This window comes from Delphinapterus leucas, chromosome 13 (assembly GCF_059928025.1).
Source record: "Delphinapterus leucas isolate spDelLeu-1000000601 "Yukka" chromosome 13, BTC_Dleu_Yukka2, whole genome shotgun sequence".
Classification (NCBI taxonomy): Eukaryota; Metazoa; Chordata; class Mammalia; order Artiodactyla; family Monodontidae; genus Delphinapterus; species Delphinapterus leucas.
Genome location: NC_143141.1, coordinates 13,581,968 through 13,597,863, shown reverse-complemented (window position 1 = coordinate 13,597,863; position 15,896 = coordinate 13,581,968). Strand labels below are relative to the sequence as shown.

The following is a 15,896-nucleotide window of genomic DNA, read 5'->3' as shown; positions in this document are numbered from 1 at the left end:
GGTGGGCCAAAAGTTTCGTTCGGTTTTTTCCATAAGATGGCTCTAGTAGCACTTAGTTGTCTTTAACTTCATTTGAAACAATTTTGTTAGACCGTATGTGACAACTGTCATATCAGCATGCATCTAAAAAAAGATATCAAAATTGGTGAACTTTTGTGTAGCCATTTTAATATCGAAGGTGGAAGAACAAAAAAGCTACATTTTCCGCAAATTATGCTTTATTATTTCAGGAAAGGTAAAAACGCAACCGAAACATGAAAAGAGATTTGTGCAGTGTATGGAGAAGGTGCTGTGACTGATTGAACGTGTCAAAAGTGTTGCGAAGTTTCATGCTGGAGATTTTTCCCTGGACGATGCTCCACGGTCGGGTAGACCAGTCGAAGTTGATAGCGGTCAAATCGAGACATTGCGAATGATCAATGTTATACCTTGCGGGAGACAGACAACATACTCAAAATATCCAAATCAGGCGTTGAAAATCATTTGCACCAGCTTGGTTATGCTCATCGCTTTGATGTTTGGGTTCCACGTAAGTTAAGCGGAAAAAAACCCGTCTTGACTGTATTTCCACCGCGAGTATCTACTGAAACATAATGAAAACGTTCCTTTTCTGAAACAAATTATGACAGGGGATGAAAAGTGGATACTATACAATAATGTGGAATGGAAGTGATCACGGGGCACGGGGCAAGTGAAATGAACCACCATCAACCACACCAAAGGTCGGTCTTCATGCAAAGAAGGTGGTGTTGTGTATATGGTCGGATTGGAAGCTCTATTATGAGCTCCTTCTAGAAAACCAAACGATTAATTCCAACAAGTACTGCTCCCAATTAGACTAACTGAAAGCAGCACTTAGTGAAAAGTGTCCAGAATTAGTGAACAGAAAATGCATAATCTTCCATCAGGATAACACAAGACTGCATGTTTCTTTGATGACCAGGCAGAAACTGTTACAGCTTGACTGGGAAGTTCATCTGCTGTATTCACCAGACATTGCACCTTCGGATTTCCATTTACTTAGGTCTTTACAAAATTCTTTTAATGGAAAAATTTCAATTTCCTGGAAGACTGTAAAAGGCACCTGGAACAGTCCTTTGCTCAAAAAGGTAAAAAAGTCTTTTTTCAATAAAGTTCTTGGTGAAAATGAAAAACGTGTCTTTTGTTTTTACTTAAAAACCGAAGGCACTCTTTGGCCCACCCAATACTTCCCTGATACCTTTCACAAGAATCCATATGTCTTTCTGTATTGTCACGATCGTGGTCCAAGTCACTTGCTTGAACTGCAATGACATCCTACTCTTGTCCGCTTCACTTCTGAAGACCCCTTACCTCAAACAACCCTTCAGAATGCAAATCTGACAATGTCCCACCATACTGCTCCGTGCACCCGCGCAGCCCTGTTCAGCCCCTCCAACGCGCTGGGTCCTCTTGGCCACAGAGACTTTGTAAGTTCTGCTCCCTCTGTCTGGAATGTGCTTTCGTTCCTTTCACCTGGTCCACTCCCGCCCACTATCTCAGATCTCCATTCAAGCCTCATGCCCTCAGGAAAACCTTTTCTGGTGCCTCAGGCTTGATTACTATCCTTCCTTTTATTCTCACAGAACTCCACCCTGCCCCTTCACAGCACTCAGGCCACTTTGTAATTACATATTCATTAGCAAGGTTATTTCCTCTCCCACTAGACTATGAAATCCAAGAGACAAGGGAACAAGTCTATTATACTCACCATTGTATCTCCAGCCCAGGGCACAGGGCTTGGCACAAAGTAGCTGCTAAGAAATATTTGTTAAGTGACTAAATTAAATCTCTCATCCACATTCTGATACCTCTCAGATTTACACAGCTAGCCTGGTCCTCCTTCCTAATTAATCTACAGACTCCAGCTCCTGCTGGAAAGTTCCTCCTGGGTGACTCTCAGACAGTCTCCCCTCTTCTGGAGTGTCCTGATCTGGTGAATGGCACCACCTTTCACCCCACGACCTCAGGCAGAACCCCGATGTCATCTTGGAGTCATGCTTCTCCCTCGACCACCAGTTTCTGGAAATCCCAAAGTCTACCTTCCTATATCCTACATGTCCCTCAAACCTCCCATTGTTTTCTTCCTCATTATCCCAACCTTATTTCAGATTCCCATCACTTCTTGCTTGCTACAGTAGCTTCCAGAGAGGTCTCTCTAAGAAGATCTTGTCCTTCCAAAAGATTATCTACAAAGAAGTTGCTTTGAAATACAAATCTGATTCATTTCTCTTCTATTCTGCCCAGTTCTATTCTATTGACGCAGGCTTCCACCCACTCCACTGCCCTGCCTGCCTAAAACTCTGCTGTATGTGACCTGCCTCTGAGGGCAGCTTCTTTCAGTTCCCATAAGAACCATGGCTTCTGGTTTCCAGACCTCCATTCTGCTGCCACAGCCTCCTCCTGTCCATACATCTTCCCTCCCTCCCTTCCCTCTTCACCTCGCCAGCTCCTACTCAGGTGAGGGGTGCGGCCTCTCCCAGAAGTTCCCACAGCACCCCACATTTCTCCCATCAAAGCACTTTGACCCTGCTCTTACCCCTTCTTTTCTTCCCCTCCTCCCCTAGAATGAAAGCACCAGCCTTATAGGGACCTTGATTTTAGCCAGGTCTCTGAGTAGGTATAGAAAGTGGTTAGTAAAAATTGCTGAGCAAATGAAGGGTCACTGCATTTGGGAGCACCAGGATGAATTGTGATGCTGCCCTTTTGGAGGAATCTGAGCATGTAAGATGCTGGAAAGGAGGATCATTGCCTCACAAGTGCCAGCCCCACTACTACTTTGGCAATGGCAATAATCCCATTATTAAGATGTGTATGTTCTCCGTAGTTCCTGAATCAAGAAATTGGAAACAGCAGGACATCCGGCACACAGCCTGGAAAGGCAGTAGAAGAGGCTGGGGTTCTGTGGCTGACATTGCGACGCTGTGTGGCAGCCATTATCGGCTGCCCGGAAGTTAATCCCATTGAAGGAAGGTTTTTTAAAATCTTTGTTGAAGCAGCAATTCCTTGGCACTTACCACCAGTACGCAAAGAAAGGTGCAGTGTAACAGCTGCTACGGGTGGTTTTTTTTTTCTTCCTTTCCCAGACCTAGTAAAGGGGGAGAACTTGAAAGTCTTGTCGCTGAAATGAGTGCTGGGAGGTAGCTGATGGGTTGATGATCAAAGACTCCAGGTGTTTGGCTGAGACTTACGTCTCCGGGAGAACACAGGGGAGGTATGAACGCAGAAAGGGGGAAGTGATGTGTGGGAGAGGAGGACGGCTGAGTGCTAAATCCAGGCTAAACATAGCAAAAATTCCTGGGGTTTTGCCCACTTAAGACTGGAGGAGAAAGAGAAATTTTCTACTGTACGGACTAAGTGGTACCACAGACGGGCAAATGAGGTGTATCATCAATGAAACTCTTGTGGAAAGGGATGCTCTGTGCCTCAGTTTCCTCACACAGGGAGGGGGGGAAATGTACTTTTCTTTTAAGATCAATAAGATAATTATTTCACTTTAAAATAGGAGGAGGGACTTCCTTGGTGGTCCAGTGGTTGACTCCACGCTTCCACTGCAGGGGGCTTGGGTTCGATCCCTGGGGAACTAAGATCCCACATGCCACGTGGCACGGCCAAAAAATAAAAATTAAAAAAAATAAGTAAAATAGGAGGAGACAGACATGAATGGGGTTTAGTTACGGTGGGAAGAACAATTTATAAAGGGCTTCCAAGGGGACTTGATGGAAATGGGAAGGGTTACGATGCTCAAGGGACAGCTGCTCCGGAGATGGACCTCTGAGTGGAAGCCTGAAAAGATCTGGGGAAGGACCTCCCTGGTGGTCCAGTGGTTAAGATTCCATGCCTCCATTACAGGGGTTCGATCCCTGGTCAGGGAACTAAGATTCTGCATGCCACACAGTGCGACCAAAAAAAAAAAGAAAGAAAAAAGGTCTGGGGAATTGAGCTCTCATGGTAGAGGAAATAACTGCAAAGACCCTAAAACAGAAGAGTTTGGAATGCTTGAGGGGCTGCAGAGCTGTAAGTGTCTGGAGCCAAGTAGAGCGGGGGTTACATGAGTAAGGGCAGGAGCTAGTTCATGCAGGGCACAAAAGAACTTTGGAGTTTGCTAGTAATAGAGGTTATCAAAAGGTTCTAAGCAGGAAAGCAGTATCATCATATCTGTTGTTTAAAAGATTACTCTGGGCTCCAAATGGAGAATGAGCTTGGAAAGGTAGGGATGGAGGTAGCGTGCACAGCAGGGAGTCAGGAGTCAGGGCTGGGAGGCCTCCAGGCGGGAGGTGTGGTGATGGCAGAGGAACCAGTGAGAAGTCGTGGGCTGCAGACTAATTTTGGATTCTGGAGCCAACAGTCCTCGTTTCAGGCTTGGAGGTGGGGTGCGAGGGAAACAGGAAGCAAAATAAAAGTTAGTAGGTGTTTGGTACATTTACTAAGTGACTCACTCGCTCACTGGAGGCCATGAATGAGTGAACTTCCCTTTCCTATGAGATCTCCGTGGCTCCTGGCAGCCAGCTGTTTGCCAAGATTCCTACTCTGTTTTTTTGTTTTCTTTTTATAAATGTATTTATTTTTATTTTTGGATGCGTTGGGTCTTCGTTGCTGTGCGCGGGCTTTCTCTAGGTTGCGGCGAGTGGGGGCTACTCTTCATCGTGGTGCGCGGGCTTCTCTTGTTGCGGAGCACAGGCTCTAGGTGCACGCGCTTCAGTAGTTGTGGCACGCGGGCTTAGTTGCTCCGTGGCACGTGGGATCTTCCCGGACCAGGGCTTGAACCCGTGTCCCCTGCATTGGCATGCGGATTCTTAACCGTTGTGCCACGAGGGAAGCCCATCCTACTCTGCTTTTTCCTTTCTGTAATATGAGGCTAATAATATTCACTCTCCAAGACTGTGGGGCAAACAAATGGTGACACTGACCTCAGACCTTCTGAGAAGAAACAAGTGGAGGTTCTGTGAGTGGATGCTGAGGCCCTTCCGGATGTTACTGCTGGGCAAACATACAGATTCAATATAAAATAGATGCATTAACCCTCTCAAGAGTCCTGTGAAGGAGATACCGCTATTATCCATTTTATCCAGAAGACAGAGGCCCACCCAGGGAGTTTGTACAAAGGGGCCACGGTCACAGTGCCTATGGGTCAGCCCAGGTGGGGGCAGTTGGAGGTGAGAGTGATGTGATAGGGTGAGTTGGCATCATCTTTGGGGCTGAGAGGGAAGAGATCCTTGTGCTTGGTAATGCCCCACTTGCTGATCCCAACCTGGAGCAGAGGCATCCCTGCACTGTGGTTTGCTTAATGCCTTTCGAGAGAGTAAACTGGGGAGGAGGGGACCCCAGCATGCTTGCAGCCTCGAACCTCCTTTTGTTTGCTTATTTGTATTGTTTTGGTTTTATAGCCGCATCTCGGCTTGCGGGATCTTAGTTCCCTGACCAGGGATCGAAACTTCATCCCCTGTAGTGGAAGCACGGAGTCTTAACCACTGGACAGCCAGGGAAGTCCCTCGAAGCTCCTTTGAAGTGCGGTGGAGTTGGGGCCGCAAGTCTTGATGCTTGTTGGTGTGGCTGGAAAGCGCCCAGGGCTGGAAGGGCAACGGTGTAGTGGAACTGACTGTAGTCGTGCACCAAGGCCTGAGGCCTTGAAGGGAACTCCCTTTGACCGCTTGACCATGGTTGCTCTGCCCCTTCTGTCAGTCCAGAAGCACCACGGTTTTGAATAAGGCCCTGGTATTGTCTCCTCCCAGCAGGAGCACAGGGGAGACATGGGGTGAAGGAGACAGTGGCAGGGCTGCAGCTTCTCGGCCCAGGACAGGGAAATTGCCCACTGCTCTTCCCAGAGGTGAAGTCATTCTGTCTCCCTTGGAGGAGGCTGGCAGCTGCGTGAGGGAAGCTCAGTCCCTTCCTGTGGATCTTCCCTACCCTGTGTACATCTGTTCTAGGCCCTACCATGCTTGCTAAGGATCTGAGTGGGTCTAGTCATCTTAGTATCCTCAATGCCTAGCACAGGGCCTGCTGCCCAAAGGGATTTGCTGAGTCAGTGGATACATTTCCAGATTTATGTTCAAAGTCCAAGGTTCCAAATCAGCACCTCCAACATCTGGCTTCCCCCTGCCGCTTCAGAGCCTGAGATCTGGGCCTCTGATCTGGCTGCTGGCTTATCCTGCAAAGGAGGACATGTCAAGGAAAAGTGACTTCTCTCTGTTTACCTTCCTGTATCCCTGAAAAGGAGCCCTGGACACAAAAACCAACCTCAAGGAGTTTACAAATGAAGTGCCTGAAGAGAAGAAGGGAGTGGGTGGCAGGGCAGGAGCCTGGGTTCTAAGCCCAAATCTGCAACCAGCAAGCTGTGTGGCCTTGGGCAAGTCACTTAACCTCTCTGTTTCTCATCTTCAAAATGGAGCGGCATTATAGTAGGTTAAGGGCAGGTAGGCTGTGACATCAGATGGCCTGATTTTGAATCTCAGTTCAACCACTTACCTGCAGCAACCACTTAGATTTTTGACCTTGGCTTAGTTATACAAACTTCCTGGGTCTCAGTATTCTCATTGGTGAAATGAGTGACAGTATCCACTTCATAGAGTTGTTTTTTTAAATTTAATATATATATATTTTAGGACTGTGCTTGGCACCTAATAAGAGAGTTATTATTATTGTAATGTTTACCTTTTTTAAAATGATAAAGGACTGTTCTCCAGGCCTCCCAGGGTTTTGGCGATGATCCCCCAACATCATAAATAAAAAGGTAGGGAGGAATTCTGTAGGTATCAGGTCTTTTTTGACCTTTTTTTGTTTTCAAACCTGACAGGAAATTCCTTCTTCTTCCAGCGGTGCCAGCCACCCAGCCACAAGCACAGCTGACTGCTTTCCATGACAAAAGGCAAGGCCACAGGCCCCCAGGTCTCTACCCCAGAAACCAGCAAATCCCTGCCTCAGGAAAGCACCACGGATTTCTTTTTCATGAAAAACCTCAAGGTTTTATCTACTAGAGCAGCTCAAGAAGATTAAAAAACCATTTAGATCCTGAAGATTTAGGCTCTTTCCAAGTTCTAGTAAGTCTCAGAGAGGTAGAGAAGCACAGTGTGGGAGTTTCCTCTGAAGTTCAGTGATGTTCCTTCTTCCGGGGTGTGTCGGGGGGGGGGCATTGGGGCACCAAAGCTTGGCCCATTTTGCCTGGAGAGCCCTGGGGAGCTGGGGGAGGAGTTAAGGGGGCAAAGGTGCCCAGTTTTCAAAGCCTCTGGGCTCCCCGGCTGCCTTTTCCCAGTAAGCTCAAGAAGATAAAGGATGTAAAAGTATCAAGAAGGAAACCTGAAACCTGCTTATTAGTTTTTCAAATTCTCCTTTACCCCTGTCTTATTCTAAAAGGTACACCAGGTCCTAGAAGGTCGAAAGGCAGATGCTTTAAGTTATACATGTGCCCAAAGGTCCTCAGCCTGGGCTGCAACTTGACACCAGGCCCTAGACTCTGGGAGAACCCCAGAGAAAGAAGGGCGCTAAACTACATGGGGATGGAGGGGTACGTCTTCTTCTCGGTATTGTCCCGAACAACGGAAAGTGAAATCTAGCTCAGGTCCAGAATTCCTGACCTGGTTCTCAGGCAGAAAATGTCACAGATGCAGGAAATGGGTGTCAATTGGATGCCAGTGCAGACTTTGACCTGGAAACATCACAGGCACAGGCAGCTCCGTCTCTTTCCCTTTAATCCCAGGCCCAGCAGGAGGCAGTTCCCGGATGGAGACCTGCCCTGGGCACAGCTTCTTTGGTCCCCGGCTCAGCTCGGGGGACTGAGCCACCCTGCTGCCCTTTGCGGTTGTCTGGGAGATCAGAAGTGGATTCTCCTCTTCGCCTTTGTTTTCATAAATGCCATCGTTCTGGCATTTCATAGCTATCAAACACCCAGATTTAGATGCTTCCAAATACAGGTTAATCACATTCTTTTAATGTATCTTTCTTTCCAAAAAATCCTTAAAAGTCTGTTCTCCGCACCACCATCCCTATCAAATAATAATAACCCAGATAGTTTAATTTTGTTTGGTCAGAATTATTCCCAGCCGAGGTCTCTATTAATAGATATAGATGCCACGAAGGAAGCTACCATAAGCATGTACAACAAGCAACTAAAATATGGCGAGTCTACCTCCAATGCGACTGGCAAACAGGTAGATCTGTTCTGAGAAATGCCACAATCGTTGGGCTGCTTCTACTCACAACTCATTGAAGAGAAAAGCCATTTCATAGGACAGAAACTGTCCTGTACCAGAGCCCAGAGGCCTCATTCATTCAGGGCTCCTCTGCTAGCCATAGAGCCTAGGACTTTGTGTGGGGTAGTGAGGGGTCTCCATTTCCTCCCTGGCCAATTGTGGGTGTTGGTCTAGATCAGTGGTTCTCATCCAGGTCTAATTTTGCCCCCCAGGGGACATTTGTCAATGTCTGGAGAAACTTTTGGTTGTCACACATGGCCAGGTCCTGGGGGGGAGGGGGCGGGGAGGAAGGGGGAGTGCTTCTGGTATCTAATGGGTAGAGACTAGAGATGCTACTAAACGTTCTGTGGTGTACAGGGCAACCTCTACAATGGGTTATCCCTCTCCAAATATCTATAGTGCTGATGAAACCCTAGGCTAGAAACCTTATCTTTCAGGTTTCTTCTAGCTGGGGCCAAGTTCAAGTTTCCTAGCAATTTCCTTGGAAACGATGAGCTGCCCATGGCCCCCTTGAGGACCACAACAGCCAAAGCCAGAGCTTCCCCTGAGGAGCGCTGCCAGCTCGTGGGGCCTTACAGCACCATTTCTTTCTGGAACACAAATTATCTGGTGCACTGAAACTTAGTTTAAACTAAATGACAGAACCGTTACTCTGTTAAAAATAAATAAAATGCTCATATGCCTAGAGATCCTCCAGAACTGTTTCATTCCAACCCTTTAGGATGTGTGTAGGTGGAACAAATCCAATTAAAAAAAAAAAAAATCAATCGCTCGCTCTCTCAACACACAAAAATCCCTGTAGCAGCCTCCATGCCATGCCACTTATAGCTCTATTCCTTTAGGAGAAAGAAGTTAAAGACAGAAAAACAGTAATGCCTAAAAAGTAGCCATAAGTCATCCCACTTAAAGTTTATTTCATGTGATTTCCAGCATGCGGTGTGCTTTTTTGGGGAAAAAAAACTTTGTCCCAGTTCACATTATAAATTAATTTACAAATATAGAATTGTGTTAGAAACAGTATTTATAAAAGTCCATACAGTTTTTCACATAGAAAAATATCTATAGAAAGCGTTTTTCTGTACACACAATACGGCGGTAGGTAGTCTCTTTGGTTGTCCTCCTGCATAATATTTACAAAGTAATGGTGATGTTATTTATACCGCAATAGACTTTTCAAAAAATAATTTTCTGTATGTATATTTCAAAATTCAAATTTAACAGTAACACTGTGAGAGTCTCAAAAAAGAATACACAGGGGAAAGTTCAAAAAATTTTTCCAATGAATTTGTGTTCCTTTTTCTAAAAAAATTAAAATCCCGAACCAGCAACGCTCCCATCAAAGACCAAACAACATGGTCCAAAAAACAATTCATAGGACATTATCTTCATCTTAATACATCGCTATTCCAATAAAATCACCAACTACCTGCATGTTAGTTCACACTTTCTGGATAAGTTCAAACAGTGGCTGCATGTCTGCCATGTACAGACATGCTGTTGGGCACCAGGAGGGTGACCATAAAAAACTATTTAAAGGAAGATACCTCTTGAGGAGTAGAAGGGAATGTTAAAAATAAATTACATAAAAAAAATTTTTTGACCACAAATGTCTTATTTTAAAAACTTATAAAAATTCCATTTAAAAACTACTTTTAATAAAATTCGAAAACTTTGTTTCAAAGACGAAAAATCCAGGACAAATGCTAAAACGGATAGGATGCCAATTAATTAGGATGGTCACCCCAAACCTCAGAAATATGGCAGCAGAAGTAAGACAGAGCTCGTGTCCAACCTCGCTGCTCAGAATGTCTCAAGTGATACTGATTTCAACCAGAATCTTTGGTCAGATGAAACCTAGCTCATTCCTACTCTTTAGACACCATGTCTGCCTATGCATGTTGGTGCCTTTGCTTTTCAGGAACTAGAACACACTAGAACACAAAGCTTACAAGCACTGACTCTGGAGCCAGACCGCCTTAAAACTGGATCCTGGTGAGAGTTCCCTGGTGGCCTAGTGGTTAGCATTTGGCACTGTCACTGCCGTGGCCTGGGTTCAATCCCTGGTCGGGGGACAGAGGTACCGCAAGCCACACAGTGAGGTCAAAAAACAACAAAACAAAACAAAACAAAACAAAAAACCCTAAAAAACAAAACACACACACACACACACACACACACACACACACACACACACACACACACACACGGCCAAAACTGGATCCTGGGTCCATGACTTACTATCTGTATGGCCTTGGGCAAGTTAACTAACTTCTTGGCAGTTCACTGCCCTCATACAGAAAATGAGGGGGAGTAACAATACCTCTCTCCCAAGGTTGTTGTGAGGATTAAACGAGCTAATATACGTCAAGTATCTAGAACAGTGCCTGGCACACAGGGTGTGCTTGGGCGGTTCTATTGCTATTAGTATCTGCCATGTACCTGACACTGAGCATAAACAGAGGTGATTTGTGAGCTGCGTAGAGCTCAAGGATTTGTGGCGCTTCCTAGCACAGTATTCGAAAAACTCTCAATAGCCACAAAAAAGACAAATGGAGGTTTCCTATAAAAATCCAGGCCTCTGGGCTTCCCTGGTGACGCAGTGGTTGGGAATCTGCCTGCCAATGCAGGGGACGCAGGTTCGGGCCCTGGTCCGGGAGGATCCCACATGCCACGGAGCAACTAAGCCCGTGCTCCACAACTACCGAGCCTGTGCTCTAGTGCCCGCGAGCTGCAACTACTGAGCCCGCGAGCCACAACTACTGAGCCCGCGAGCCACAACTACTGAAGCCCGCACACCTAGAGCCTGTGCTCCGCAACAAGAGAAACCACCACAATGAGAAGCCCACGCACCGTAACGAAGAGCAGGCCCTGCTCGCCACAACTAGAGAAAGCCTGCGTGAAGCAATGAAGACCCAACGCAGCCAAAAATAAAAATAAATAAATTCATTTAAAAAAAAATTTAAAAAAAAAATCCAGGTCTCTGACTTTTCTAGAAAACTCAGAATGCTGTCAAGCAGGAGATAACCAGCTGCCCACAGCAGCCTTCAGCTCGAAGGTCCCAACCACTCCCAACTGCTTCCAGTGCCAACTGTTATCTTTTTCCGACCCAATAACTTAATTCACTTGTTTTTGTAGCCGGTCCCTGGACCCATCTGAGCTTGTGACCCTGATATACAGTGATGAACAAACACACGTGGTCCATGCCCTCACAGGGCTCACGGGCATGATCCCAGAACAGAGTGAGCTGGATTTCTCTCCAGGGAAACCTGTCAAAGTTTGCCGGGCTGTAGAAACAGTTACCTACTGCATCCACGCTACTCCAAGTGTGGTCAGTGGACCGCAAGCTCAGCCGGGAGCTTCGGAGAAATGCGGAGTCTCAGTTCTTGCCCCAGACCTACTGCCTTGGAATCTGCATTTTCAACACGATTTCAGGTGTCCATAGTCAAGTCTGGGAAGCGGGGGGTCTATATCTCGGAGCCCTCCCGGGGGTAGATGAGGCTGTTGACCATGCTGAAATTGTAGAAAGGGGTGCTGAAGGGGCTGCTTGGTCCCCCGCTGGTGCTGGCAGGGAAGGGGCTGTAGTAGGAAGACCTCTGGCTGCTGCCATTGCTGGTGCTGTGACTCAGCTGCGAGGTGTCTGGCGAGGCCTCCGGGACTGAGCTGGGGGGGAACGCGCCGCCCGAGGGCATCTGGGTCCCCTGGATCCCTAGGGGGCGGCCACCGGGGAGCACTCGCTGGGTGCTCCCACTGCTGTTAACACTTAGCGTGCTAAGGCTGCTGAAGAAGCTGTTCAGGCAAGGGGTGGAGGAGAGCACGGACCCTCCTGGGGAGGAGGCGGTACTCTTGGTGCCCTCAGGAGGCTCTGGGGACTGAGAGGGCCTCAGCAACGCCGGGGAGCTGTCTCCTTCTGGCTTCCCACCCACTCCAGACCCCAGTCCTGGGGAGAGCCCTTCTTCTGTTTTCGAGGTCCCCACGGCCACCGTAGGGGTGCTGCTGGTTTCCGAGCGGCGCTTTCGCTTCCGACGGAAGTTCCCATTGTCAAACATTTTCTCACAGTTTGGATCCAGGGTCCAGTAATTACCTTTCCCTATGGAGATGAGAAAGAAAGCTGAGTTAGGGGAGGACGCGGTTCAGGCTCATGTACTCAAGCTTCGCATGTGATAGGGGGCTGGTGGGCAGGCTCTCGTGAAACTCCGACAGAGATGCTCAAACCAGTCTGCTGTTCAAATGCATCCTTTTGTGGGAGATGGCACTAACTGAGCCTCATTTATCTGTAGAGATAGGGATAAGAACAGTACACCTCACAGGTTGGCTGTGAGGGTTAAATGATAGATCTCCGCAAAGTAGCCACACCATAGTGAGTGAGTGAAGAAACAGTATCTGTTATCACTTGCTGAAAGGGAGCAATACTTGCCCCCCAAAAAATACTCCATTGGAAAAAGGCAACCTCCAATACCCAACCCTCTGCCTTGCCGAACAAAATCAGGTTATTACTGGGGAAGTGACTGGTTGAACAATGCCTTGGATGGCATATATTTGGAGTACAAGGAGGCTCCACACCCCTTCCTTGCCTAGGGCAGGAGGCACCCCTGCATCTCTTCCAAGCTCTTCCTCCACCAGGCCAATCTCAGAGATCAGGGCCCCATTTAATGCATGCAATGCTAGTCTTCTGCTTAGAAAATTTCTCTCCCTTTTGAGCACAATGGAAGTAAAAAAGATCTATCGTCTTGGAGGATTTTATCTCCCAACAGCTATTTTCACTTCTGGTAAAAAGAATCTTTGGCATTTGCAAATACTGTAAAGCGCTTATCCTGTAGTGAATTCTCTGCATGGATAACTTCAGTTACTCCTCACAGCTCTTTGGAGACAGGCAGTATTATGGCCTCCATTTTTCAGATGGGAAAACTGAGGTGCAGATTGGTTAGCAACCTGCCGTCTTTCCAGTTAGCAACGGTAGGTAGGGCCAGGATTTAAGCAGGCTGGCTCTAGACTCAGCATTCTTAACTACTAGCACACACTCCCCCATATCCATTACCTCCACCTACACATTTTCTGCAAGTAGTTGCAGGAAAAAAACTTATTCACATATCTACCTTGGTACCAAAAGCTTTTTTCTTTTTTTTTTTTTGGGGGGGGGGCGGGCATGCCGCGTGGCATGCTGGATCTGAGTTCCCTGGATCAGGGATCAAACCTGTACCCCGGCAGTGGAAGCTCGGAGTCTTAACCACTGGCCCTCCAGGGAAGTTCCTGGTACCAAAAGCTTCGATAAGACACTGGCTAGAGATCCTCGACCTTTTTAGAAAGTCGAGGAGTATACATGACAATTGACATGATCATCTCAGGTGATTGAGAAGCCAGATCTGGAAGATGTTATCTTCTAGAACTGCATGCTCTGTCCAGTACAGTAACCACTAGCCAAACGTGGCTGCTAAGCACTTGAAAAGCGGTTAGTCCCAAGTGAGATGTGGTGTCAAACACACACATAGGAGTTTGAAGACTTAGTACCAAAAGAATAATGGAAAGTAGCTCACTGATAATTTTTTATATTTGTTCTATGTCGAAATGAAATTAAAAAACGTTTTCACCAGCTTCTTTTCACTTTTTTCACGTGGCTACAAGACAATTCACAGCCACGTGTGGGTTGTACTGTATTTCAATTGGAAAGCACTGCTCGAGAATGACTTTAGGTACAAATACTCCAGGGCATTCACATAATTTACACAAAATCCTGGATCTCTGTAGAGGGCAACTGAAACAGTTTTCTCTTCCCTTTTTCCTATCACGACTCTCCCCTCACACCCCTAGTCCTGGGCTCCTTCTGAAAACCTCAGGTAAGATTCTGTTTCATTTTTGAGCTTTTCTCCACCTCACTCCTCAGGTAAGAGGGAAACCACTAACACGCCATGGTAACCCAGCCCTCCTCACCCCCGGGGGTTAGATCCGAACGAAGCAAACTTGGGGTTTTCATTTTTACATTTCTAAATACATAAGGTTCCCAAACCACAATCTGCAGGACCCAGCTCAAGCTCCCTGATCCCTCGACCCCCCGTCTCGCGATGCCCGTGCCACCATCCTCGAATCATGTCTTAAGGTAGGGACAGTACGTGTCCCACGAAGGGCACAGTGAGTCTCTCTGGAACCCGAGACAGGAGGAAGTACATCTACGGACAGCGTGTTCCAACTCCCGGTCTCTCCCCACCTCTCTCGTGAAATGTAATGGGATTCTCAGCTCATCTGAATCTTTACAGCCATCCCTTATCTGAGAGCCCACCCGTGTTCTTATTCCTAACCCACCTCCCTGCAACTCGACCGGCCCTTCCAGCGGCCTGAGGAACATCACCCAGGGGCGGCTCTCTGCTTGAGGATTCAGGTTCTTTACCTTTAACCCTAACTGGCCAGTCTCTGCGCGTGTGTGAGTTGGGGGTGGGGGGTGGGGTAAGGGACCGGCCGGGAAGCACCTGTCCGCCCTCACCTGGGTCGTCCTCGTCGCGGGGCACCTTCTTGAAGCAGTCGTTCAGCGACAGGTTGTGGCGGATGGAGTTCTGCCAGCCGGCCTTGCTGCGCTGGTAGAAGGGGAAGCTGTCGGCCACGAACTGGTAGATATGGCTGAGCGTGAGCTTGCGCTCGGGCGCGCTCTGGATGGCCATGGCGATGAGCGCCGAGTACGAGTAGGGCGGCCGCACCATCTTCATCAGGTCCTCGCGGTTGGCCATGGACAGCCAGCTCAGCTCCCCGGGCGCCGCGGGCCCGGCGGGCGAGGCGGGCGCTGCGGCCGCGGGCTGCGCGAAGGGCCGCTGCGCGCAGGCGAAGGTGCCGGCGGCGGTCGGTGGCTGCAGGAAGGGCCCGGGCGCGCCCCCGGGGGGCGGCGGCGGCGGCGGCGGCGGGGCTCCCAGGTACGCGGCGGCGGCAGGGGGACCGCCCACGGCCGGCCCGTTGAGCCACAGGTAGGGGTTGGCGGCTGCGGCCGGCGGCGCGGCATAGTCGGCCAGACCGTAGGGCGCCCGGGCGGCCGGGGGGGCGCCCGGGGCGGCGGCGCCCGGGGACAGGCCGGGCTGCGAGTACACGCCGAAGTTGTCGCCGCAGTAGAGAGCCATGTCGGCGACCGTCGGCGGGTGCGGCGCGGCGGCGGCGGCGAGGGGCGAGCGGGGCTGATCTCGCCGCTCGGGCGAGAGCATCCCTTTGGAGGCCAACCCTGCGGCCCCGCCTCGGCCCTGGCCGGGCGACCGGTGTTCTGGGCGGGGGAGGGTGCGCGCGGAGCGCCGACAGGCTGGCTTCTTATAACCGTCGGCGGCGCGACTCCTCCCGGGCAGGTCCCGGGGCTGGGCGGCGGCCCGCGGGCCGCGGCTCTCCACGCCCCCGCCACGCCCCACCTGCCCGCGCGTCCCGGCCGAGCGCGCGGAAACCTCGCGCCGCCCGCCCCGCCCGCCGCGCCCCGCCCCGCCCCGCCCCTGCAGCCCCTCCTCGCCAGGCCAGGGGAGCCCCGGGGGCCAGGGGAACCGGGGGAGGCTGGCGCCTGCAGGATTCGAGCGAGGCGCTCCCCGTTCCTAACCACCGTGTCCTCAGCACAATAACGAAATAAAATAACGAATATCAAAACAAAGAGATCACCCGAGACGGTACTACTGTTTTCTAAAAAGTCTGTAAGTTAACTCTGGGTGGCCGCTCAGGCCACCTGCCTAGCCCCCTTTGGTA

The 15,896-nt window shown here is 49.3% G+C and overlaps 1 protein-coding gene across 1 annotated transcript; it reads right to left on the bottom strand.

Annotated features, from left to right (window-relative positions):
* Positions 1-11,472: 11,472 nt before the first annotated feature.
* Positions 11,473-15,379, bottom strand: FOXI3 (forkhead box I3). The gene is made up of 2 exons (XM_022556119.2): positions 14,677-15,379; positions 11,473-12,291 (listed from the first exon to the last, which is right to left on the bottom strand). Exons 1-2 carry the CDS (start codon positions 15,377-15,379, stop codon positions 11,669-11,671), a joined length of 1,326 nt encoding a protein of 441 aa, XP_022411827.2. The 3' UTR covers positions 11,473-11,668.
* Positions 15,380-15,896: the final 517 nt, after the last annotated feature.

What these genes read in the sequence shown, in the direction of transcription:
- FOXI3 (XM_022556119.2), bottom strand. Translation starts at nt 15,379, where the DNA reads ATGCTCTCGCCCGAGCGGCGAGATCAGCCCCGCTCGCCCCTCGCCGCC. An exon ending in CCGCGACGAGGACGACCCAG is followed by an intron (nt 12,292 to 14,676) that starts GTGAGGGCGGAC and finishes TCATCTCCATAG; the next exon opens with GGAAAGGTAATTACTGGACC.